General features: G+C 46.5%; 1 protein-coding gene across 4 annotated transcripts; it reads right to left on the reverse strand.

Annotated features, from left to right (window-relative positions):
• Positions 1–135: 135 nt before the first annotated feature.
• ttk (zinc finger and BTB domain-containing protein ttk) lies at positions 136–24,331 on the reverse strand. 4 transcript variants are annotated; one of them, XM_015182032.2, is made up of 5 exons: positions 23,458–24,331; positions 8,755–9,097; positions 8,057–8,659; positions 7,905–7,992; positions 136–2,733 (listed from the first exon to the last, which is right to left on the reverse strand). In XM_015182032.2, the coding sequence occupies exons 2-5, from the start codon at positions 8,896–8,898 to the stop codon at positions 1,076–1,078; spliced, it is 2,493 nt and encodes an 830-aa protein (XP_015037518.2). In that variant the 5' UTR covers positions 8,899–9,097; positions 23,458–24,331; the 3' UTR covers positions 136–1,075. The 4 variants fall into 4 exon arrangements, with proteins under 4 accessions (XP_015037518.2, XP_015037516.2, XP_001358996.4 ...); XM_015182030.2 differs by lacking the exon at positions 23,458–24,331 and adding an exon at positions 11,682–12,062; XM_001358959.4 differs by lacking the exon at positions 23,458–24,331 and adding an exon at positions 11,217–11,608.

The raw sequence follows: 24,331 nt of genomic DNA on the forward strand, positions 1-24,331 counted from the left end.
CTCTTTATTTTATGAACTCCTTCAAGTGTCTCTCCATGAATCGAATCGTAAGCCTAGACTCCACTCTCGCGTCTTGATCTGTAATAGTATAATATCTATCGGATTGAGCGCATTGTAAGTTGTAAGTCGTAATGGTTGCCATTTAAGTAAATTGTTTATGTGATAATACAAGTAATTGACAGACAGAGATCCCACTCCACCTCGAAATTGGCTTTTTTTCGTCGTATAAATATCAGTTCAGTTCAGATTTCTTCTTCACTGGGAAGTCCTTTGCGCATTTTGTTGTACATTGGAACATGCCTTATAGTCTAGTTCTATATCCTAATTAAGTAGTCGATAATTAAGTTTACAACATTTTTGGCGGGGCCGCAGAAACGCCTGCTCCTTCCGTGGCGCGGACCCCTTTACCAATTCATTTTGATAATTGCACAAATAGCCAATACATTTGATTTCATTTCATCTTGTTGCCAAGGATATGAACAAAATTATACTACGGGGACTTTGAGTATTAAACAAATCTATATACTATATATGTATATGCTATATATGTACAACAAAAACAAAAAGTATGCTAAAATAAAACAAAAGTTTACAAATCAAAAAAAAGGTTCAACAAAATCACAAAAAGAAAAGAAAAAGTTCTAAAAGTCCCTTCCCACCCCCAATTAGGAAGGGGTTCGGTTCGGATCGGTTCTCTTCGAACTCTGTAAATTGTTTATAATTAAAGCCGAAAGTCATTAGAGTTCACTGAACTGTGCGCGCACAATGGCAGGTGGGTTACGTTCTTCCCGCTTGCCAGCTTGGGCCCAAGGATTAGCATTCTTACAGGCTAAAAATACACTAGATTAAGAGTGTTACTTAATTTAAAGGCTATCTGGACGGAGCACGTAGTAGTACGAGTAGTGTGTTGTAGCTTAGTATTGCTTTAATTTAACTAACAATCCGGTTGAGTGTTTGTGTTTTTGTTTGCTTATCCTTAACCCTATCAAGTATTCTACAGTTGAGAGACCTCGCTTTGAGGTGCGTTCTGTGTGTGTGTGCGTTAGCGTTAAGTGGGGATCCCTTTCCAAAGTCTTTACGTTGCGGTGGTTTGTGCGGTGGTGGCCAGTGCCAGGCTCTTGCCCTCGGCCACGGCGCATGTGGTGGGCGGCGACGGCGAGGGCGATGGCGACGGCGACGGCGAGATCTGTATCTCATTCTTGATGATGACATCGTGTTGCAGGCTCAGCATGGCCGCGGCGACTGCCTCGGGATTGGAGGCCTCATAGCCGTCACTTAGCTCCTGGTCCTCCTGCTTAACGTCCTCTGGCAGCAGGAGGCAGCTATCCTGTTGCTCCATCTGCTGTTGCTCAATCTGCTCCATTTGCTGTTCGAGCTGTCGCTGGTAGTGCTCTTGCTCTTGCTGCTGCTGCTGTTGTTGTTGCTGGTACATGGAGGCCTGCATTTCGCCAGCCGCCGCTGCGGTGATCAAATACTTGAGCGGACTGAAGGCACTCAAATCCTTGGGTGGCGTAAAGTTCTCGTGCGTCATCTTCAGGTGGTTCTTCATCTTGTCCGGGCGTGAGAACTCCTTGCAGCACACTGGGCAGGGGAACACCTTGCGATGCTTGCCCTCGTGGTAGAGGAACGCGTGCCGCTGGAAGCTGTACTTGTTCTTGAACGTCTTCTGCATGTTCTCCTTGGCACACTCTGTGCACCGATAGACGCCCTCCACCACACTGGCGTACCGGAACAGATCCAATCCACGGACCGACATCTCCGTGAGATGCTCCGCCTGGTCGTCTATCGTGGACTGGGCCTTGCGTCGCACCCTTCTCCGCTGAATGGGACGCTTGGCTGGCTTCTTGGAGCCCGAAAGACGCGTTGGATTGCTTGCCCGGACACCGCCAGATGCTGCCGGTGATTTGTCGGACACTGCAGTGGGTTCGGAGTCAGTGGCTTGATAGCCAGGCAGACCAGCATTCTCATCGGCCAGTGTAAGCAACTCGTGATCGGGCTCATCTGGCTTATCCTGCTGGTCGGCCATGCAGAGAAGCTCCATGTCATCATCCGGATACTGGTCAGCGCTCAATGGCGACGCCTGCTGCTGCTGCTGCTGTTGTTGCTGCTGGTAATAGTCCGCCGCCTTCTGCTGATTGGCGGCCATGTGCATCAGGATCTGGTGGTGCAAAGTGCCGCTGCTGTTAGCCACTTGGGCTGCCTGCTGTTCCGCCGCATTGGCCAGCGACTGTAGTCCACTGCAGGCGGTGGCGTGTGCCTCCTCCTGGCTCTCGATGTCAGTCTCTTCGATGGGGGATGGCGCTGCTGCTGCTGCTGCTGGCAACCTGGGCACCTCGGGATCTTTGGCCCCGCCACGCAGCTGTTGTTTCAGCAGAGAGTTGCTGTTGCTGTTGCTGTTGCCGTTGCCACTGCCTTTAGGTTTTGTCTTGGACTGCGACTGTGTGGGCGATGGTGGTTGGGTCTGTGACTGCTTCTGAGGGGACGTCGTGTTGGGGTTAATGGCGCGTATTTTCAGCCCTAAAATCGTTGGCAAATGGACTGGATTATTGCCAACTTCCAGCAGCGTGGCCACCGTTGGTTCTGCCGCAGAGGTAGTGGTTGTGGCTGCCCCCAAACCAGATCCTGCTCCAGCTGAAGTCGTAGTCTTGGCCGAAATTGTGGTGGTCAGCGTTGAGGTGGACCCGAAGAGCCGCTGCGAGAGTTCCGGTGTGGCCTGCGACTGGGCGGCTGTGACTGTAAAAATATAGTTTGAAAATTAATTTCGAATTATTTTTTTAGATGCCAATTATGCTAAATGTTTTGTTGTCGGGGAAAATCCTGTTTTATAACTAAATTCAATAAAAAAAAACAATCAATTTTTGGTTCAGAACTGATTTTTGTTTTGTGTTTTTTGCATCGTGTATTTTATTTCTCTTCTGTTTTTGTTTGTTGTTGTTGTTTGTTTGTTTGTTGTTTGTTTAGCAGTTAAGCGATAATAATATTATTATAAAAAGTTCTGTTTTACTTGATAGTTCTCCTTCCTACTATAACAAAAATTAGTTATAAATATATATCAGAATAATATTGCGTGTGATTCACTATTTAGTAGTTAGGTAGTTTTTTAATCATTATTTATTTATCATTAGATCGTATCGTATCGTCGTATTTAGCTAATTTTAAACGGAAACCAAGTTTACCAACGAATTTGCAGACAATTTTCTCGTTATTTGCCTTGCGATTCTGTTCTGGAAAGATCTGGTCAGATACATATACACATATGTTGTATGTATATTCATATATTTCTTTGGGCATCAAAAGCATGACTCTGTTATATATATTTATATATATATATATTGATTCCTCGTTAAGTGTTCGAGTGTTGTGGACATCGTTTGAAAGCGAGAAAATTGCCGAGGGGTTTTTTTGTTTTTTTGTAAGTTTTGATTTTTAGTTCTTTGAATGTAAAAAATATATGTGTATATAGTGTATATATATATAAAAAGTAGACTAAAAATAAAAGTAAAATATAGTACAAACAATCTACAATATATATTGTGTTTGATTGATATTTCTTTTTGTATATAATAAACGCCAAAAAAAAACAAAGATTGGAAGATAGATGGAAAAACATCCTTGTCGAGAGAGATGGTTGGTGGTTCTGTTTTTGGAGATTGTTAGGTGGTTGGTGCTTAGTGATTGGTGGTGTGGGTTCGACGGCGGCTTACGGACTAAATTGCACTAGCTACCACTAAATAAAGAATTAAAAACAAAATTATTTAATAAATTAGCGTACGCAGCTCCGTTTTATTATTTGATTGCGCATCATTTTTACTTTTCATTTTTTTTTTTTTTTTTTTGTAATTTTCTTTTTGCAGTTTTCAGTGAATTTTTGTTGTCTACAAAATTTGAACGTTTTCACATGACTTGAGGAATAACTCTTTCTTGTTGTCTGTATATTTTTTTGTTTTTGTATTTATTTATTATTCTTCTTTGCAGATTTTAAACCTTTCGCTTATGTTTTTGTTTTTGTATGTTTTTTTTTTGTTTTTTTGGAGATCGTTTTGTTTTAACAACAATAAATTTGTAATTTTAACATTCTCTATTTTTTCTGTTTGCTGCTGCGTTTGGATTTTTCAACTGCGTTTTTGCGTTTGCTTTTGATTTTCATTTTCTTTGGCGATAATTTAAGCCTCCGATATACAACATAAATCGTTTAATAGATTGATGATAAATTATGTTTAGTTTTTATGTTCATTAATTAATAATTATTATCATTACAAATATTATTGTATATTATTGTTGCTGTTACTATTTGTAGTTACAATTTATCATCGATCAGTGATCGATTAATAATCGACAAACCATCCCACCCCCATTCCCACTCCCGATACCAACGAAACATTTGCAACCTTTCGTTGAATATCCTATGGGGACGGGTGATCAATCTGTATAGGTGTGTGTGTGTGTGTGTGTGTTGGTGAGTGACTGGGGGTCACAAAAAAGGACCTTGCGCCCAGACTCGGGATTTAACTTTTAACTAGCTTCATTTGAAGGCAACAAGGTAGATTTGCGCTCCCTCTCGCATGATTAACATTACAATTTTTTTCTCTTCCGTTTCCGTTTTTAGCTTTCGCGATTCGTAAGATGTAAGATTTATATATAGTATAGCATATATATTAACATAGGCATATCTGAACATAAGATAATGATAAATTAATTAATAGAACTACGGGCTAAGCATAAACATACCATTCAATGTTTATAGATATTGTGTATATTTATATGGTATATATATAAATCTGTATCTAAAGCTATGCAGATACGTTTTTAATTATCTAAAAGTGCTGTCGGTTTTTGTTTAGAGTAACCTTTTTAGAGTAACCTTCGCCCACCCCCCCGCCCCAGTGATTCGTTAAATAAGGCCGCTCTGGTGTCTAAAACAACAAAAAACTTTCTTGTTTTTTTATGTTTGTTTGTTTTGTATTCATGGAAATATGTATGCAATATATTTCGATACGCAAAAATAATAATCGCATTGGTGGTTTATCTTCTTTTTTTCTGTTAGGATTAGATTTGAAGTGAGGGCGTGCGGGATTGACTTAAGGCAAAAAAAAAAATGGGTTCGGTTCGGTGTGGGTTTGATTCGGGATTTGGGAAAATAATTGCACAACATATGTATATATAAAGACGGTGCTCAACGGTTCCTTTCGTTCTTTTAGTGAGGGAATTGTCCGTTTCGGTTCGTCTTTTGGATAATCAGAGATTTCCACGTTGCCCGGCATTTTCTCTCTCTCGCATTGTTCTCGTTCATTAAAAGAGAAGCGCAAAATAATAGATAGATTTTTAACAGAAGCCAGAAAAGTAAATAACTAAAAACAAAATCAACAAAAAATCTACCCCCCATTTCCCCTGCAACAGCGAGCGCCTGGCGCTGCCTCATGATTAACTTTGCTCCTCCTCCTATCGATCCTCAGATCAATCCCCCATTGGATTGCGTGCTGGAATATGTGGCTGCTTCTCCTGGAGTCAACCTCTCTCTGTCTCTGTCTGTGTGTCTGAGGAGTGCTTCTTGGATGGGTGATATATGGTGTATGGGTGGGTGGTATGGGTGTGGGTCGAGGGGAGATTACTGCGCCGCAGCAGCGGGTGCTGTGGGTGCCGTGGCCACCGTCAGCGGCCCCAGAGAGCCGCTCGACGACGAGGTGGACGACGATGATGAGGTGGAGAGCGCATTGCTGGTAGCGGGCAGCGACTGATTCGAGTTCTGGGCACTCAGATCTGGCGGCGGTGGCGTCGAACCACCGGACACGCCCAGAGACTGATTGGCCAGGCTAGCGGCAGCCACGCTGGCCAGCGCCGTTGAGGGATTTTCGATCTTGTGGATGATCTTGACGTGTGCCGTCATGTTGTCCTTGCGCGTGAACTCCTTGAAGCAGAAGGGGCACGGATAGACCTTCACGTTGCGCTTGTGCGAGGTCACATAGTGTCGGCAAAAGTTGCTGATGTGCGTATAGACGCGCGAGCAGACCTTGCAGCGGTACGTGTGCTCGCCCTCTTTGGTGCAATAGTCACGGACGGAGCCCTCCGTGTCGCCCTCGCCAATGTTGCTGCTGAGATTGAGCTTGGTCTTGACGGCCGCCGAGCCAACGCTGCCCCCGCCGGCGGCACTGAGGTTCGGCGTGCTGCCGCTCAGCGAACCGGCCGCCTTGAACTTGAACCCGTCGCTGCTGTTATACAGATCGAGGTAGTCCTGGCTGGTGAACACCCCCTTCACCTCGCCGTTCATCTTGCCCAGCTTGGGGCGCTTCTGGACGCGCGGCCTGGCCGATGAGGACGACGCAGGCGATACTAGTGGTGTGGAGGCGGCGTTTGCCTTGCCAATGGGCGTTAGCTTCGGTATGCTGACCATACTCTTCACCTGCGCCCCCCCAGCGGCCATTCCGATAATGTTTAGCTTGATTCCGCCGGATGTTGTCGCTGCCGCCGCCGCCGCTGCTGCCGTTTCCACATGGTGTTTACGTTGCGCGGCTATCAGGAGCGCCTGCTGGCGGGCCTGTTCGTTGAGGTGCTGGTTGTTGTTGTTGTTGTTGTTGTTGCTGCTGTTGGCTCCACCTCCGCCTCCACCGTCTGTGTGGTCCTGCGTGGGCGAGCTGTTGTCGGTGAGCGGATTGTATTTGAATTCCACGGGCTCATCGTACTCGTCCAGCATCAGTTGTGGCTCCATGTACGAGGCGTCCATGCCATCGCCATCGCTGTCGTTGCCATCTACAGGAAGAGCAAGCGAGAGAGAGAGAGAGTGGAACGTTAGTGAGGTCTCCTCTTTGGGGCAAAGGATCTTTTGGTGATGTGTTTGTGTGTGTGTATGTGTGCATGTGTGTATGGGTGCAGGATGTATGCAAGAGAAAGGCAAAACACAATGACGCGACAAAGTGAGAGATAGTTTTGAGTCGGATCGGAAAAGCTATAGGGATTTCAAGCCATTTGTTTTCAACGCGTGTTTTCGTGGTAATCGAAATGATTTCTATTTTCTGTTTCTGGTTTTCGAGTATTTCTGCTATACTTTTTTTTATATATGAAATAATGGGCGTAGGCGGTCATGAGGTGCGATGCTGTGGTCGTACTTTTTGCATTTTCTGGAGAGCCATCGATTTTGCGCGCGTTCATAATTTTGGAAACATAAAATGATCTTGCTTTTTTGTACTGAGTTTTAATCATCTTTTTAAATATTTTTTTTCACGTCGGCCATGAATCCCTGTGAGCTTCAACCCGATCCTCAACTTCACAATTATTTCTCTTCTTCAGCATTTTGTGGATTTGCATTTCTGTTGGCATCAAAACCGCTTCGTGTTGTTGTTGTTGTTGGGGACACTCACCTGCCGACGGACGGAAAAGCGCACTCGACTGGGGGGTCCTATAAAACAACGTTCTCTGCCGATTGATGGATTCACTGAACGAAACTTTCGATTTTTTTTTTCTCACATATTTTTGCACTATGAAGGGGAAACCGACGCGCGTGTGACGGAGGAGTTTTTTTTTTATATACTTTGAGTACCTTTCGATCTAAATTGAAATGCGTAAAATCCCTTTTAGCTTTTCCGATATTCAAATAATTCCAACATTTTTTATCTTTTGTCGCAGATGAGATGTGGCTTCACCTTTTGGTTCTGTATTGGATATTGATTTTGGTTGTATTTGTTGTGGTTTGTTTTCTTTTTTTCTTTTTTTGGTGCACTGAATGATTGACCAGGAGAATGATGTAGTAGTATCGATCGACTGATTGATTGATTGATTGGGATTGATGGTGCATTCTGTCTCTTAGAATTAAGGCAAAAATGATCTTAGGGGCTATACTATGCATTGTATGTACAAATATGTTTTGTAGATCTTATGATAACCCTCAGTCTGGATATGGAACATGGACTCACCGGAAGTGCTGTTGTCTTCTGCCTGGTTAACCACCCGATGATCCTTCGAGTTCTTTGATCGTTTTGTGGGCAGAGAATCACGACTTTCCTACAGGCGGAAAAACAAGGATTAGTAAAATATTGAGGGCCGTTTGCCGTTTGGGGAAACTCACATTTAAATCATCATTATTGCCGGATTCCTGCTGATTGTCATCGGAGCCATCGTCGTTGCCCGAGTAGGAGTCATTGCCAAGCTTGCCATTGCCCATGTCCGAGTCGTTCATCAGGTTGTCGCGTTCAAAGTCTTCGTAGTCGTTGCCGGTGCCATTCGAGCTGCCGGACAACTTGCGGGGCCTGCCTCGCTTGCGTTTGGGCATCAGAGCGGAGCTGAGGAGTGACGGCTGCACCGGCAGTGTGGCACTATTCGCGGCATTGGCGGTGCTGGCCAACAGACTGGCCTGCGACCGATTACGCTGCGGCACCAGATACGGCTGGATGCGCTGCAGCTGTGGCGGCGCTGCTGCCGCCGGGGTGCTCTCCGCCGGCGAGGGCTTGTCGTCGTTGACCTCGGTGAGGCCCTTGATGCGCAGGCTCTCGGCCACGCGCAGGAATGCGGTAAGACGCTCCTGATCCACGGACACCTCGCCGCGGTACATAAAGTCCAGCAAGGACTTCATATCGGAGTAGGGCACATCCTTCAATATGACAATCGGATGCTTTTCCGGGTGATTGATGAACAGAGCATTGAAGTATGGACTGCAGGCGGATAGCACCATCTGTAAAAAGCGGGGGGAGGGAGAAAAAACCAGAGTTAGACCAGAGTTAGACTGCTTTCTCCCAATTCTCCCCCTCAAACGATGAAAACACTTGCCTTGTGTGCCTTTAGGTATTGTCCTTCGACGGCCAGCGTCACGTCTGTGAATGTTTCTGCGTGGAGCAGCTGATCGAAGACGGACAGCAGGTTGCTCTGATGATTGTTCCATCGCAGGCAGAATCGTTGGGATGCCATCTTCATTTGGAAGCCGTTGTGGTTGCGGTGATCCCTTTTGCTAGTTGATTGATTGGATTTGGACGGGATGACGCTGTCTGGATTACCCTATATAGTGCTCTTCATTCAATTGTTAGCCGTAGCATGGGTTTCATCTAATGTCCTTAGCACTCGTCCTGCTTCCTGACAATCGTTTCAATGTACAGAACATATATTCCAGGGCGTGCTGTAATCAAACGGAACACACGCACACTCAAGTTAGTTTTATGGTTTAAGGATCCTGCTATCAGATGTACATATGTTGTTCAAGGATATTCCATTGCCTCTCCCCAGCCCGTGTGTGTGTGTGTGTCTTCCAGTTAGATCTGAGAGTTTTCCCCGTCCCCCGCATGGGAGGGGGCTCCGTAAATTACTCGCAAGTGCAAACAAAATTTAATTTAAGAGACGACCCCGCGGGTCAAACTGTTGCCCACCCCGAGCCCCCCCCCTCGAACATTATGCAGGCCATTCATTGCCGAGGCGATGGCGACGGCAGTCAGGAAAACTAAATGAGGAAATCTAAATGGAAATTTCAAATGTGTTTCAAATGGGCAGCAAATTACAACAGCAACAAAAAAAATCCCGAAACCCCACCACACACACGCACTGATGAACAGAGAGTATGAAGAAGAAGAGAGCGCGCGAGCGGGGGACGGGGGACGGCGAACGGGACGGTCTGTGAGAGTGAATGGGGATGTGTGGCTGTGTGTGTGGAAATGGGACAACGACAACAGTTGCCTGTAGAAGCATGCTTGTGTGAGTGTGTGCGTGTTTGACTTGAAAACTTGCCAAAGGGCGTGTGCGTGTGTGTGTGCGACAGAAGAAGCAGAGCGAAGAGTAGACTGAAGAGGAAGGCGGAGAACGGAGTGAATAGGAGAGCAACAACAAAAAGAGGAAGCAGAACGGAGCAGAGCAGCAACAGGCACGTAGACGACAAAATGGAAAAACTTTACGCCTGCCATAAAACAGAACACAAAAAAAAATCAACCAAGAAGCCCAAAGTCGCTCTCACGACTTGAAGATACCCTACGCCAACTAGGAATCCTTTGAGTTTCAGTCTTAAGCATAATTATGGCTGTCACAATTAACCGATTAGCTATGAGTATAAAGGTTTTTGGTGTATCAGAAGATCATAAATTTTTGCCTCAATGAGGAGGAAGCAGAAAGTTCCAGATATTTACATGAATTAACTGAGTCTTGTTGTGGTGTAGATCGGAAATGTTATCTTGTTAAAGAACACAATCTACCCTCGATTCAGTAAAAGTACCTGGCAACACCACGAACAGGCATTCAGACAAACAAAACCAAACTGGAACACAATCCCCCAATCATCCATCTAGAAATTGTTGTGGAAAGTCATGAAATTCCATTGGCATGGATCCACTTATCACTTTCTGACTTTCTGTTGGCTGCGCTGCTCTTTGCTGTTCCGCCCTCTTTCGTATTCCAACAAAAACATCCTTGGGCGAACGAAATCATGAGAAGGAAACGGACGGACGGAACGAAACGAAACGAAGCGTAGACGGCAGTAACGCATGCAAACAAAGTTGTCGTTTGTTGTCTTCGTTTTTCGTCTCCGGGGATCGGATCCCCTCCTCTCCGTTGCTGAGGAGAATGCGCGGCACTTGCTAAATATTTGCCAAACCACCAGACCAGACCCGACCAGACCAATCTCCCGCCCGCCCGCAAGTGCGCGCGCGCTCTTTCTTATCTTATCGGGGCCGCCTGTACGCTTTAATTGAAAATCATTTCAGTTCCAGTTCCCATTCCCATTCCGAACCGATTCTCCTTTTTAGCTCCTCCGATCGCACAGAGAGAGGGTCACACTGTTTCGTTTTTTCTTTTCACTTTCTGTTCTTCTTGGGTCCCACTATTTTGATTGGATTTTTTGCTTTGCACTTTTTGTGATCGTTTGTTTTCATTTTGTGTCTGCGCTGCACTTGTTCAAATCAATTGAGGGGGCAGAACCATTCAATACCCGTAGAGCGGGAGAGAGAGAGAGATCGAATAGACACACACACACACACTCACGCCCATGCACACAGTCACTGGGGCTTTTGCAAACAGTTATTAGAGGAGCTTTACGAAAAAGCTTTTGTCGCTCAAGAGCAAAGAAATGTTCAAGAGAGCGGCCGCGCACACGATCACAGAAATATACTTTATATACATGTATGTATGTATATATTTTTTTTCTTCTTATTCATGGTTAGATTTTTAATGGAATTGTATTGTTTTCAGTTTGTTTTCGCCGTGCCGTGCCTCTGCGGCACGCACTAGTCTTTCCGTTTACCGTTGCGTTTTCTTACTTTGCATGAATTAAATTTTACTTAATTCTGTCCGCTATTTCGGTTTCAGTTCCACAGAGTGAACCCGTCCTCACTCGTTCAAAACTCGCGCACGAATGAGTAAGTCAAAGTCCTCGACGCAGGAAGTCGACTGCGCAGCGGCACACACATACAGACACACACACGTACACTGGCCTCTGCCTCTGTCAGTCACGTCGTCTGCTCACACGGACACTCTGCGCCTGATAAGAGTGGCGGCGGCGGCGGCGGCGGAGGCCCTGGTCGTCGTTCTAGGGGTGGGCGGCACGGCACGGTACGGTTCTGCCTGCCTGCGGCAGAGAGGAGATCACTTTACAGACGGGAAAAAAGCAGAGGGAAACATGCGCTTATTTTTACACCCCTTTTGATACACACACACACACAAACATGCAGTCGAATAGGGGTAGAGGGAGACGGATTCAATTAATATTCCACAATAGTAAGCACCTTTCTTTTTTTTTGTTTGTTAATATTTTCTCCTTTTGCTGACGCCTGCAGTTTTGTTGCCTTTCCTTTTCTTTTGTTTAATTTTAGTTTTTTTTCTGCTTGGTTTTTTGTATTTCCAAATTTCCAAGTGGAAATTTTCACAACTCAGGCGGTGAGAGCAGCGTTAGAGAGAGAAGGAGAATGACGAACAGGGAGAGCGGTGGAGGAGGAGGGTGATGCGATCATACCGAACCGCGATCCGCACGAACGAAAAACGAAACGAAACACTTTTGCCGCACGTCAAATTTCGTCCGTCCCGGTTGAATCCAAAATGTGAATGAGCGATCCTCGGGCTCCCAAGCTCCAAACGACCACGTCCACGAACCGTCGTCGCTGTCGTCGTCGTCGTCGTCGTCGTCATCGCTGTCGCGGCCCCACACTCGCAAACACACACACACACTTCAGCAAACACACACCAATGCACACGCGTACACATTGCCGACAATCCTACATCCGTCGAGGCGAGGCAGCGCTGCCAGCGCGCTCACAAAAGGAATGAGCACACATACACACACACCCATACAAGAGTCACAAACTACATTCACAGAAACAGGCATAGGGCTGCCTGCCTGCCTGCCTGCTGGTGCTGCTGATGACTTTGTAGACTTTTCACTGGGTCCCGTCCCCAAGTCTCCACAGAAAAACTGTTGCCGTTCTCTTACTCACTCTCCTGCGCTGCGCTCTCTCACACCACGACACGATCTCTTACGCTGCTCTCCTCCGCTGTTGCCGCGCTGCTTGCGCCTTTGACTTTTTGAATTTTTAATTTCCTTTACACGCGACGGCTAGAGAGAGGGGAAAAAGAGGAAGGGGCAGGCGGGCAGGCGGGCAGGCATGGGTCTCGGTCTCGGGGCTGTTGCTTTGCTGTTTTGAGTGAGGGACGGGCCAAGAGCGTTGACGAAACGGGGTTAAAATGAAAAACATGATGGGGGGGAAAAAGCTAGGAAAAAACCACAGTAACAAAAAAAATACAGCTTTTGGGTGCGCGCAGCAGCCTCGTAGCTTCCATCTGTAAGTGTATATTTGTATATTTGTTTGTGTGTGTGTATGTGTGTGTGTGTGTGTAAGGGCATTAGGCGGCATTTGGGTTGGGTTCGGCCTGGTTATTGGGGTTGGGCGCCTGGGCGCTGCCTTTTTTCAAATTGGATTTTTCCCCCGACATCGAGGAAAAACATGTGGAAACTTGAGCCAGACCCAGTCCCAGCGATCGCTACGAGTGGCGACTGACGAGTGTGTGCTTGTGTGTGCAAAGGAGCGTCTGTCTGCATGTGTGTGCGATGGGATTACGTAAGCAACTGTAACAAGTAACTTCTACAAGCGGGAAGCGGCGGCATCGTCGTCTCCAATTGGAGTCGAAGTCCTATGCACGAAGTGAGCTTTGGGGCAAAGTTCTGTTCTATTCTCTACACTTTACTTTATGTAGCTTTTATCCTCTACACCTTTGTTAGGGGTTTTTTGTTGTTGTTGTTTTTGTTTATTATTACTATCCCCTACCCCTACAACGGAAACGATCGTTTCGCCTAATAGGCTCTCACACTCACACACACCAGGTGAAATAGTGCGAGAGAGAGAGAGACAGACATAACTACAACTACAACAATAAGGTAGTCACTGAATCGTAAATTCCTGTTGCTAGCTCTGCCTCTGCCTCAGTCGCAGTCGCTGGCGCTGTCGCTGCCTCTGCTGCTGTTGTTGTTTGCCTTGCCCTATTGCGTGTTGTTGGTTGGTCGCTGCGCCTGTGTGCCGCTTTTCTATACCCTTGCCTTGAGGGTATTCCTATTCCGACCAGATGTTGGCAAAACGCTGTAAAAGGAAGCATTTCCATGGCCATGATATTGATGGACATGTCCTTTTGTGCACCTGTCTCTTTTAAGGACACTTTTAAAAGTTACTCAATGTCGATGATTTAAGGAGAAAACTTCGCAGAGATCGTTCTTAAATGAATTCAAAACGAAAAGGATTCTAATCTGATTCATAGTGACGAAGTTTGCACGAAAAATCTCTTTGAATTCGAAAATAATCCCAATCGTTGTAATAAAAGCAGTCCTGAATATAAATTACAATTCGAACACGAACATTGATCGAACATCCAATCTGCAAGGGTATTTAAAGCTTCGGACCCCGAGGGGCTAGCCTTCCTTTCTGGTTTTTTTTTTGTGGAGCTTTGCCACGAACGATCGCTGTCTGTGGCTTCGGTGCGACTCCGATTCCGATGATTCCGACGACTGCTGTGGGGCGCTGTGGGGCTTTGGGGCTGTGGCTGTGGCTGTGGCTGTGGCTTGGTGGTGGCCATTGTTGCCGTTCGTTCGTTCTACTTAGTCGCTGGTCTAATACGTATAACATCTAACCACTCTATCTACGCTCTATGACTTCCTCTCTACACCACTCTCCACATGCATAGGCTGCTGGCGGCTGGCGGCTGTTGTTCCTCTCCTGCTTGAATTTTTTATCAGCAAAAAAAAAAAGAAGTTACAACAATAGATGCCCATCCCCCGGCTCCGGCCCCTGCCCCTGCCCCTGCCACAGTGTATGTGCCTGTGTGTGGTAGTATTAAGTAAAACTGCGGAGGCTGAAAGTATAATCGGTGACAGGGGCCCCCACAAATTAACGCCGCCGCCTGAAGATGACGATGTTGAAATTTGTTGTTGGACGGCAGTGAAAACGGAATGTTTACACTAGGAATGGGAATCCGCTCATTTTGGGGGGGCGGGGGAGAGAAATACATAGAAGAAACGCTTGATCGAGGATGATCAATTATATCGAATGATGTTTTTGATATTCAATAAAAATAGTTTATGTGAAAGATTTTGTTGAAAGTATAGATCCTTTTACGGGCAAACCTCTATTGATGGATTGTGGATTATTTGGCTTAAGTGTCAGTTAACTTATTTAAATAATAATATAATAATAATAAACAATAAAATAAAGCTCGATGATCGATTTTCTGGATATCCTTTTACATGCATCTCAGAGGACTAATACCATGTTCTCATAACATTTGTGGGCCCAATACCACCGCTCCTATCCTTAGGGAGAACATCAGTAAGGCAATCTAAAGGACACAGATCTTTCATTGTGATTTGTTGGTTAAGATCCTCTAATCTAGGAAATCTTTGAAAATCTGGCCAAAGGATCCTCTCAATCGTATCACTTTCTCTCTATCTGATCCTATCCTTAGTTTCTATCTTGGCTTCCTCTGCATGAGGTGCATCTTTGTCGTTTTGTTGGTGACGGATTGCCAATGGATTACTCAATATCTTCGGCTCTAAGTGGGTTTCTGGCTCTAGCTCTAGCCGTATTTTATTTTTTATTGATGTGGTTGTCTGTCTGTTAGTTTGTCGCGGTTGTCGCGCGGTCCACCGACTTGTCATTGTGGGGGGACCCTGCCTTGGGGCATGTCCGTGTGTGTGCGTGACACTCTGCCCATGTGGCGCGGCGGTGCGGCTGTGCGGCGTGGCCCACACATATTCGCCCCCACAAAAAACGAGAGCTTGAGAGCGAATCGAGCGGCCCACAGCAGCAGCCTGGGATTGCGGCATGGCATGCGTGTCTCTGCCTCTGTCACGCTCTGTCTCTCTCTCTCTCGCTCTCTGTGTTTCTATCTCTGTTGCCCGCTCTTTGAGCAGGAGAAATAGAGAGAGAGAGAGCCAGCCAGCCAGCCCAGCCGCTCTCTCAGCGTTTGTTTGATTTCCTACAGCGCTATTTACTGTGTAAATACCAATGGAGATCGGACGGAGAGACGTTAGGAGAGCGTAACTCTGTGTGTGTATTTGTGTGCTGGTTTCCTGCATCTGTGTGTATCTGTGTGTGGCAGCCAACTGTTGATGACTGACTAACTGGTGCTCGGTGGCCGGATTCTGCTGCTGCTGCCGTTGCTGCCATCGCGCGGAAACAGGTATCGCAGGTTGGCACCAAACACATGTTCCTCCCCTCCGCACCTCCCTCCCGCCCTGTAACCCTCCCAGCCTGCGCCCAGCGCCTCTTTCCTGCCGCTACCGCTTTGGGGCCGCATCGTCTCGGCCCGCTAGCCGCCAACTGTTTTCCAAGTCTCACCTCACTCCACCCCGTCCCCGTCCCCGTCACCGTCCCCGTTTCTATGACTTTTCTAATGCTTCCTCTGTTTTGCTGCTTGGCCGTGTGTGCTTCTCCTTTGCGGCCGACAGCGACGACAAATTGTGGATACCCTCCACTTCCAAAGGGTACCTATGACTTTGGGAGGAAGCTTATACGGATCCTATCAGCATTTACCGTCGGTTTAATCGGATATATTTTAGATTTAGAATCTTAGATATTTCACTATAGTGTTTTCCATAACCCATAGAAACGATATGTACACATCTGTGATCTGCAAGGGTATCAAAAGCATCGGCGCCAATCATAAACTAGTCTGCCTTTCCTTTCTTTTTTTGTACTTTGTACTTTTTGCCTTCTTACATGCCTGGCATTTCTCTTCGCATTCCTTTTCCCATGCCTATTCCTTACTCTATGCTATGCTCTCCCTCTCCCTTCCATTCTCTCCGCACTCTTCCTATCATCTCACCGCTCTTCCTCTCTCTTTCTCGCTGAGCTTGACGCTCGTCAGAGCTTCGTTTCGTTTCGTTTCGTTTTCTAGCTGTCATAAAGTCCCGTTGTTGTTTTCGTTGTTGTTGCGTCTGCCCGCTGCTGCCTGCTGCTGGCTGCTTCTAGCTCTTTCTAGTCGCCTTTGGCTTTTTTGTTCGCCAAGTGTAAAAATTCCTTTGCACGTAGGCAAGCAGTGGAGGAAAAAAGCTTGGCTCAAAGCTACATGTACATACAGCCAAGAAAATACAAAAAAAAGGTTAGCAGCCAAGCACGTAAGCTTCCACCGAGTAGTAGAAGCAGGTTGGTGGGGGGGAGGGGGGGGGGGAGACAACGGGCAGCGTGGGCCGTTGTTCAATGCCAAACAGATACACACACACACACACACACACATACATGCAGAGTAGGACTCGAAGCGGGGCTTGAAAGTCCCCCTCATAGTCATAGTTTTTCGAAATTGTCATTCAAGTGTAACCGAGAGCCGAGCCTCGGCCTAGGCTTGTTTTTACAGACCCACACATCCATACACATGCACAACAATATATGTAGATACATACATACATATGTACGTATATGTAGATATAGTGAATAATTTCATTCATAGAGAAATTTAATAATAGACGCGACACAAGAGGAATCCCCACTGTGCATACCATGGCCATCAGTGGGTGGATTTTTTATCAGAAATCTGACGCTAAAAATTATAAAAACTCAAAAAATATATCAATAAAAGACTGCTAGCTAGTCTAGTAAATACAAAAAAAAAACTTTAAACTTTAAACTGTGTAAAATATAAAACATATTATATTTTGTAAAAATTTAGTTTTTCTACGTATTTCTATTCCGTAATTAGATACAAATATAGTCTGGTATTTGTCCCATTGTGCTTTCGTATCCATACATCCACACAGATACTACTTCAACATTTATAGATACAAGATGTATCTGTATGGAGGTTCCAATCATATATGGCAAACATTTGCGGAGGAGTGAGCGACAAGAATCGGTTGGGTCTTCCACTCGACTATGAAATAATACTCGGCAGGAAGGAGGAAGGGACTGGCGACTTCACTGCTTCACTGAACAGTGGCTAGAGGCTGGGGTCTGGTTGTGGGGCGATTGGGGGCTGTGCCAGTGGAAAGGAAAAACTTGTTGCCTTCGTTGGAATGAGCTCACGCTCACCCTAGCAGCGGATCCGTCTATAGGGAACGACGGGGTACGGAATGACTGATTTGTGGCCATCGTTAGACACAGCGTTGGCAGCCCCCCCCCTCCCCACAAAAAACAAGAGCTGCCAACCCGACTGGTTTTTGTGGCCGCTCCGCTGCTGATTACAAAATAGTTTTTTCGGGCTGACATTTTGTCAACCATAAAAATGCAGCCCAAAAGAGCTTGGAGCTGGAGCTGGAGCTGGAGTCCCGCCATAGAAGGGCGTCTCTTTCATCTCCCCATGCGATGCGATGTGGTGCGGTGCGGCAACAGTTGTCTGAACCACTGCTCCTCTGCCTCTGCCTCTGCCCCACCCACCAACCATCCACCGCTGGGGCGGCGGCTGTCAGCATTATTGATCTATGCATGTTTTTTGTTTCCTTCTTTTACGTGCTCTTCACGCCTCGACCCACACAAATAAGAGACAGAAATGAAATTGTTGCTTTTGCTGTCGCCCGTGCCCCCCCCCCCCTTAGTCATTTGCGCTTTGCTTTGGTGAGCTTTTTATGGTGGTGTCCTTAATTTAGACATTCGAAATGCGGGTCAACAGCGAAACGGGGAAAGTTCCGGCATCGGCCAACGGCAGAGGAAGCGAAGCACTCAACGACACACTTGGCCAAGCACTCAACTGGAGTTCCATCAAAATTGTTTCGATATAATCGTACATACTTTTTGTATATATCATTAATATCGGTTCCTTGCACTCTAGATATCTCCCAGAAAAGATTAAGGGATCGATCCACCATTGGATGGGAGGATGGCATTCGCTGGCTGAAGGGCTGGCTGGCTCTAAGGGCTGTGTTCCCCTCACCACACAAACAGCTTTGGCGATACATCGATGACCTTTTGACCTGTTCTGAGAGGGTTTTCCCTTCTCTATCGGTGGATACTCTGCACGTGTCCCGTAGCGCTTGTTTACTTTTGTGACCACAGAATATTGTGATTCCCTTAACCGCATTTCGCCTGATAAGAAAAGAGCCAAAGGAAGTACATCATACATACATACATATATACATAAATATGTATGTACATACATATGTGTACATGATAGGAGCACACATGTGTACTTTGGGACATTGTACGAGTTCTACAACGAAAAGATAAAAGACATTAGCTACATATTGGAGGAGATTCTCGAATGCCTGGGAGCTCTCCTAGGAGTCACCCGCTCGTAAGAAAAAGCTTTATTTGATTTGATATTTGGTTGATAACACCAACAGCAACGGCAAGAAAGAGAGCAGCCAAAGAAAGAGAGAGAGAGAGAGAGATCGGGAGAGAGAGAGAGAGCAGAGTAAACATCAAGTGCGATCGAAATTAGAAATGCCGGCATTCTGGGAGAGAGTGGTGTGTCTTGCACATGTGTTTTGTTTTTGTGGCTCTCTTTGCGTTTGCGTTTGTAATTTCTTTTCATTAAGTTGCTTTTGGGCTTATCCCATCTCGCCTCCGCCTCCGCCTCCCATCGGTCGGCTCCCTCGCTCCTTGGGCCCGTTAATGGAAATCCGAAATTTGGTGCGCGGATATTTTTAACATGACCCAAATGCCGGGGGATCCAGCCACTAGAAAAATCCTCTGACGAAACTTTCCCGAACAGCTGCGGCCGTCCCGGCCACCCACCCGCCCGCACTCACGCCCGCTGCTGCAGCCAGAGAGGATCGCTCGGCTATCGCTTCGGCTCGCCTTGCTCGGCCGACCACAAGAGACAAAGGAAACGACGGCCAAAGGCAAACGAAGAGGAACAGGCATCTGCATGGCAAACGTCTACCGGCGGAATACCCTGTAGTGGTAGAGATTTCGAGAGGGGATTACAGTGCGAGGGAGGCTTGTTGAAGTGAAATCAACACTCGCAGAAGCAGAAGCCCACACAGAAACAGCTTTGGAAATATTGTGGCAAATGGGAGAGCGGAGAGCGCAGCTAGCGTTAGTCAGCAACAAAATACTCTCTACGCATATCCCCGCGCTTGCCATCTGGTATAAAGGGTATCCTCGCGAGACAAAAAGCACGCAGTTTGTTTGCGCTGCTTTCTCTTCGTGCGTTTGGGAGGGAGCCTCTGCCAGCGTCAACGTCAGCGTCAGCGTCACGACTGCGTGCATATTTTTGTTCTCCTTGCTGCTCTCCTGGCGTGCCTGTCTCAGCGGGTGCGTTCGTGTGTGTGTGTGTGCGTGTGTGTAGGCCCCTTGATAAAATTGTGTGTGTCATCCCCCGGTCGCCTCCCCCTGCGACCCCATGACCACTGCCAACCGCCACCGCCGTGCACTCAATTAAGCTTATCGCGCACTGTCCGTGTCTGACCGTGTCTGTGTGCGTTGGGGATATTTGTTTGCTGCTCGCTTTTGTTGTTGTTTCTGTTTTATGTTTCTGTTTAGAGGTGACTTTCCTCTGTGCGGCGCTCCTTGGAGGCGGCTACGCAACGCGAGCGAGAAAAAAGTACGAGTATCTGCTTGTCACTGCCCCCCCGCCCCGCCCCGCAATGGATGTGTGCATGTGTGTGTGTGTGTGGCAGCATTGGTGTCGTGTGCAATCGGCCTCAGAGAAGCGGACGCAATCGAAAAAAATCCTCTTTGAGAGGATTAAAATATACACACAGCTTTTTGTTTTGTAGTTGTAGTTGTTGTTGCTGTTTCTTATTCTCATGTGCTCTTTGCCTTTTGCGCAATGGACAGTGGGGCAAAAGTGATTGGGCGACTAAGGATTGGGGATCAAAAGAAAGTAAATTATAAAGATATACATATTTTATCTTATTACAAAGATATATTTTATTTCTAGTTCAATTTAATTGACAAATGTTCGAACTTTCTTCCAAGGGAGATCCTTGGAACATAGCTGACCTTTACGAACTTTAGATATGGTAACACAATCTGAATATCCTGTTCTTTGGTTTATTTTTCTAGGATAGCTCTACGTGTGAGCCTTTGTGCCACTGTGCCAGTGCCTGTGCCTGTGCCCCTTCCAATGCTAGCGGGGCCTCCCATCGTCCCATAAACGGACAATGTCCCCTGCCAAAGCTTAAGGGTAGCCACCAGCGCAACGGCGACTTCTGCGTCGGCAGCGTCGGCAGCGTAGTCGTCGCTTTCAATTACCTTCCATTTGCATTTCGTGCAGTTGCTTATTTCTCTCTCCCTCTCTCTTTCTCTCTCTGTTTTTGCTGATGTTTGCCTTTTCCCTGTGCTGTGCGCACACAGCCTTAAGTCGGATGCCTGCTGTCCGTTCTCCTTTTTGATTTTCCCGTTCTCATGCAAAATAGGAAACGCCTTGTGAGTGTGTGGGTGAGTGTGGCCGCCGCCACAGGGCGTATACTTGACGCGGACATTGAGCTGCGTCGGCAGCGATGGCGACGGCGACGGCGCCGACGGCGTTAATTGAATTAAGGCGTTGCAAAGGCTTAAGGCAACAGCTAGCGGAAATTGCAAAATGAGGCGACACATAGGGTGGGGGGAGGCGCGAGGCACGTGAGTGCAGGCCAAGAAAATCCTTTTTTGGTCAAGAAACTAAAAAACGACCCCAAGGTCTGGCCCAATTCCTGCCGGCTTCAACGGATTTTTTGTAAACGGTTGCTCTTTGGCTTCCGCTTTTGGCTCGTTTTGCCTCGTTCTGCGTTCTGCTTATTTGCCGCTGATTTTCTTGGCCACATTCTCTTTTCGCTGATGCTTTCTGCCTGCCGGAATTACAAAACATATTTTGGCCACTGACCTTTTCTTTTTTGCCTTTTCTTATACTTTGTTCTTATACTTTGCGGTGCTCCACTTTTAAATTTGGGCTTCTACAGTAGTTGGATTGGAGTCTCTTTTTTCGTTCTTCAGATTAATAATTAAAACAGGAGATTTACGAGTCCAGGTCCGAGTAGTGGAGAAACCCGGAGAATGGCGATCAAAAGCACGTAAGTTGATAAAAATCAAAAATGCAACCAGGCGAATGCCTCCACGATAAATAAAAGGAGTCATGAAAAGAAAGAACCATCTGGATATACACTCGAAAATATACGAACAAAAATGTAGACATGTGTTTAGCCTTTTCCTTGGGCCTAGCAGCAGCTGCAGCGTGAAAAATGAAATAAATATGGGAGTGAGAAACAGCTTTAAATAACAATCATTAAGGATCGTATGTGTGACTGGAAGTTCACTGCTGACGAATAATAATCAAATGAGCTTGGAGCGTCAAGAACTGTTGACTACATTTGGCCATGATTGGTAGAGTTTGACAAGTCTTCGATGTCAAAGAAATCGATTCAATAGTGATACGATCTGAATATGTCGCGTAGCAAATTAAGGAATTAAAATCACTTAAAGCAGCCTGAAGGCTGTACACTTTACTCTGAAATATATAACTTTCGACCCTTTTTTCGTGCATCGAAAATGTTTGGGAAAATCCCATTATATACCAGTAAGTCCCCTCCTCCTTGCAGTGGGGAAGAGAAGACAGAAAATCAAGAATCCGAAATATTTGTGAAAACAGACACGCGCGTCGTTAGAGAGAGAGCACGGGGCTCTCTCTCACTCTCTGTATCTTTTACTCTCTTTGCGATATTGCGTATACGACGCTTGGGACTTTTACTTGTTGACTTTTGTGTTTTGGGGGAATTTTTACCGCTGCAACTACAGCAGTAGCGACAACAACGTGAGTTGTTAGTCATGTCTCTCTGTGGCGGCTTCTTCTTCTTTAACTGTTTCGATCGCCGGCTGAATAACAGTTATAATTTGAGCATAATTTTGACTGGGAGCGCAAGGTGGTGGTACGACTGTCTGTCTGTCTGTCTGTGCGTGTGTGTGTAAAAAGCTTTTAGAAAGAGCTAGAGATATACATACATACATACGGTATATACATGCATAAGAGAGCGTGTTGCCGTTGTTGCCGTTGTTGTTGTTGCTGTTCGTTTCATTAACAAAACAACCGCAAAATTTATGTGTGATCGGAGGCTTTGCATTCGTTTCCTTTTTGCCCCAATGAAAAATAATAATTCATGATATTTGTTGTTGTTGTTGTTGTTGTTGTGTGTTGTGTGAAGTGGGTTAGCCAGACACTCGGCGAACGGAGAGACAGAGACGGAGATTGGAGATGTGGAGATCGGGTTGAGATTTGCATAATTGAATTTGTGTGGCCCGCGCGCGCGCGCAGGTGCTAGAGTTGTCGCAGGGCCACCAGGGTTGTCGCCTCGCAGCAGCGGAAGCTCGTGGAAGCCGCAATCAAAGATCACTCACTCAATCACTCACTCATTCATTCACTCTGTCATTCATTCATACAGACATTTTCTGCGCTGAGGGTTGGGGCGATCAGGCAAATGGCCCTGGAATAAAAATGGATAATGGAATGTTCCAGGCCACTGGAAGCCCGCAGCCGTACCCAAAGGGGTGCGGCTGCTGGAGGTGGGAACTAGAAGTGGCACATGGAAAGTTGGCGGGGAGGGATAAAAAAAAAAGGAAATGGCAATGGGCGTCGGAAAATGACAAAGATCACTGAAGCAAGACCGACAAATAAGCAGCAGAAACTGAAAACGGACGTTTCCACGAGTACGAGTATGTGTCTAGTACATATCTGGTATCTAAAGCGGTGGCGCATTACTCCCCACTCAACAACAACAGCAACAACAACAGCAACAGAGGCAGCAAGAGAAACAGAAACCGAAACAGCAGTAGCAACATTGTGGGCCTGTGTGTATCCATCAGATACATTAAGTGCCTGACGGCCCTGCCTGGTTGATGTTGCAGCAGTGTGGCTGTATGTCTGTGTGTGTGTGTGTGTGGGAAATAGCTGGGTGGAAAATGTATCTGGTAGGCATTATAGATTCGTATTAGATTGCAAATGAGCCTCAAAGGAATTTCAATCAAGTTTTCAGATCAGATTTAGCTGCAGCGAATGAAATGCTCCTTCATTTTTTCGAATTATTTCAGTTGCCGGCTCGAACGGGAACGAGTACGAGTACGAGTACACTCGTGTGATTCCTGGAAAGATCTTTGCCAAAAAGCAAATGGAACTTACCGATTCTTGGAAGATTCTTAGTAATCCGTAAGCTGTCGTCCGTGGTTGGAAAGTTTTGTTGCAACACTAGTGCACTTATTTTTTTGTTGTGTGTTGGATTCGTTTGAATGTGTAGTTGTTGCTGCTGCTGTTGCAGTTGCAGTTGCAGTTGCAGTTTGCAGACGAATCAAATCATAAACAGTTGTGTAAAAACATAGGCCACAAGCGAATAAAGGAGACGAAAACGGAAGACAAACACGAACATGAAGCCAAAACGAAATGCAAAATAATAAAAGCTTCAAAGCTTGGGGCTGCAGGGAAACACGCCGCGTACTCGGACTATCAACGGCGGCGCACGAATCTCCAATCAGAACTGAAACGTAGGGATGGATGGATGCCGTGTGGGTCCCGTGGGGACCGAATAGCCGAACGACCGAATCGACCCGAAGACGGACACAGACACACACGAGCTCCAACCGAGAGCGTTGATCACGAAACACGAACTGAGCGGACGTTTCTTTGGGGCTGCGACTGCGGCTGGGGCTGGGGCCTGGGCTGGGGGGCGGTCTGGACTTGTGAGCGTGTGTGGGGGGCTGCCACGACGACGAACATGCGCGCGCCTGTTTCGTGCTTTGGGGCCTGGGTGGATAATAATATCGTAGCCCTGCTCCCGTTTCGCGTATTTTAATTCAGAGTTTCAAATGTGATAAATGAGCATTGCTTGCCTCTCTCTCTCTCTCTCTCTCTGTCTGTCTGTCTGTCTGAAGCCCAAGCCTTGGGCCGAAATAAAACAATACAAAAAACGCAAGTGGATGTGGACGGACGAGCGGATGAAATGGAATGGATGGAGCCATTCGGAATGGTTCCAAATGGCCAGCAGCAGAGGCCAGAGTCA

The sequence above is a fragment of the Drosophila pseudoobscura genome, chromosome 2 (genome assembly GCF_009870125.1).
Source record: "Drosophila pseudoobscura strain MV-25-SWS-2005 chromosome 2, UCI_Dpse_MV25, whole genome shotgun sequence".
Taxonomy (NCBI): Eukaryota; Metazoa; Arthropoda; class Insecta; order Diptera; family Drosophilidae; genus Drosophila; species Drosophila pseudoobscura.

Excerpts from the sequence above, each read along its gene's own strand:
- ttk (XM_015182032.2), bottom strand. The coding sequence starts at position 8,898 with ATGAAGATGGCATCCCAACGATTCTGCCTGCGATGGAACAATCATCAG. Across the intron at positions 8,660-8,754 it reads AATACCTAAAGGCACACAAG|ATGGTGCTATCCGCCTGCAG; the intron begins GCAAGTGTTTTC and ends CGCTTTTTACAG. Across the intron at positions 7,993-8,056 it reads GCAATAATGATGATTTAAAT|GAAAGTCGTGATTCTCTGCC; the intron begins GTGAGTTTCCCC and ends TTCCGCCTGTAG.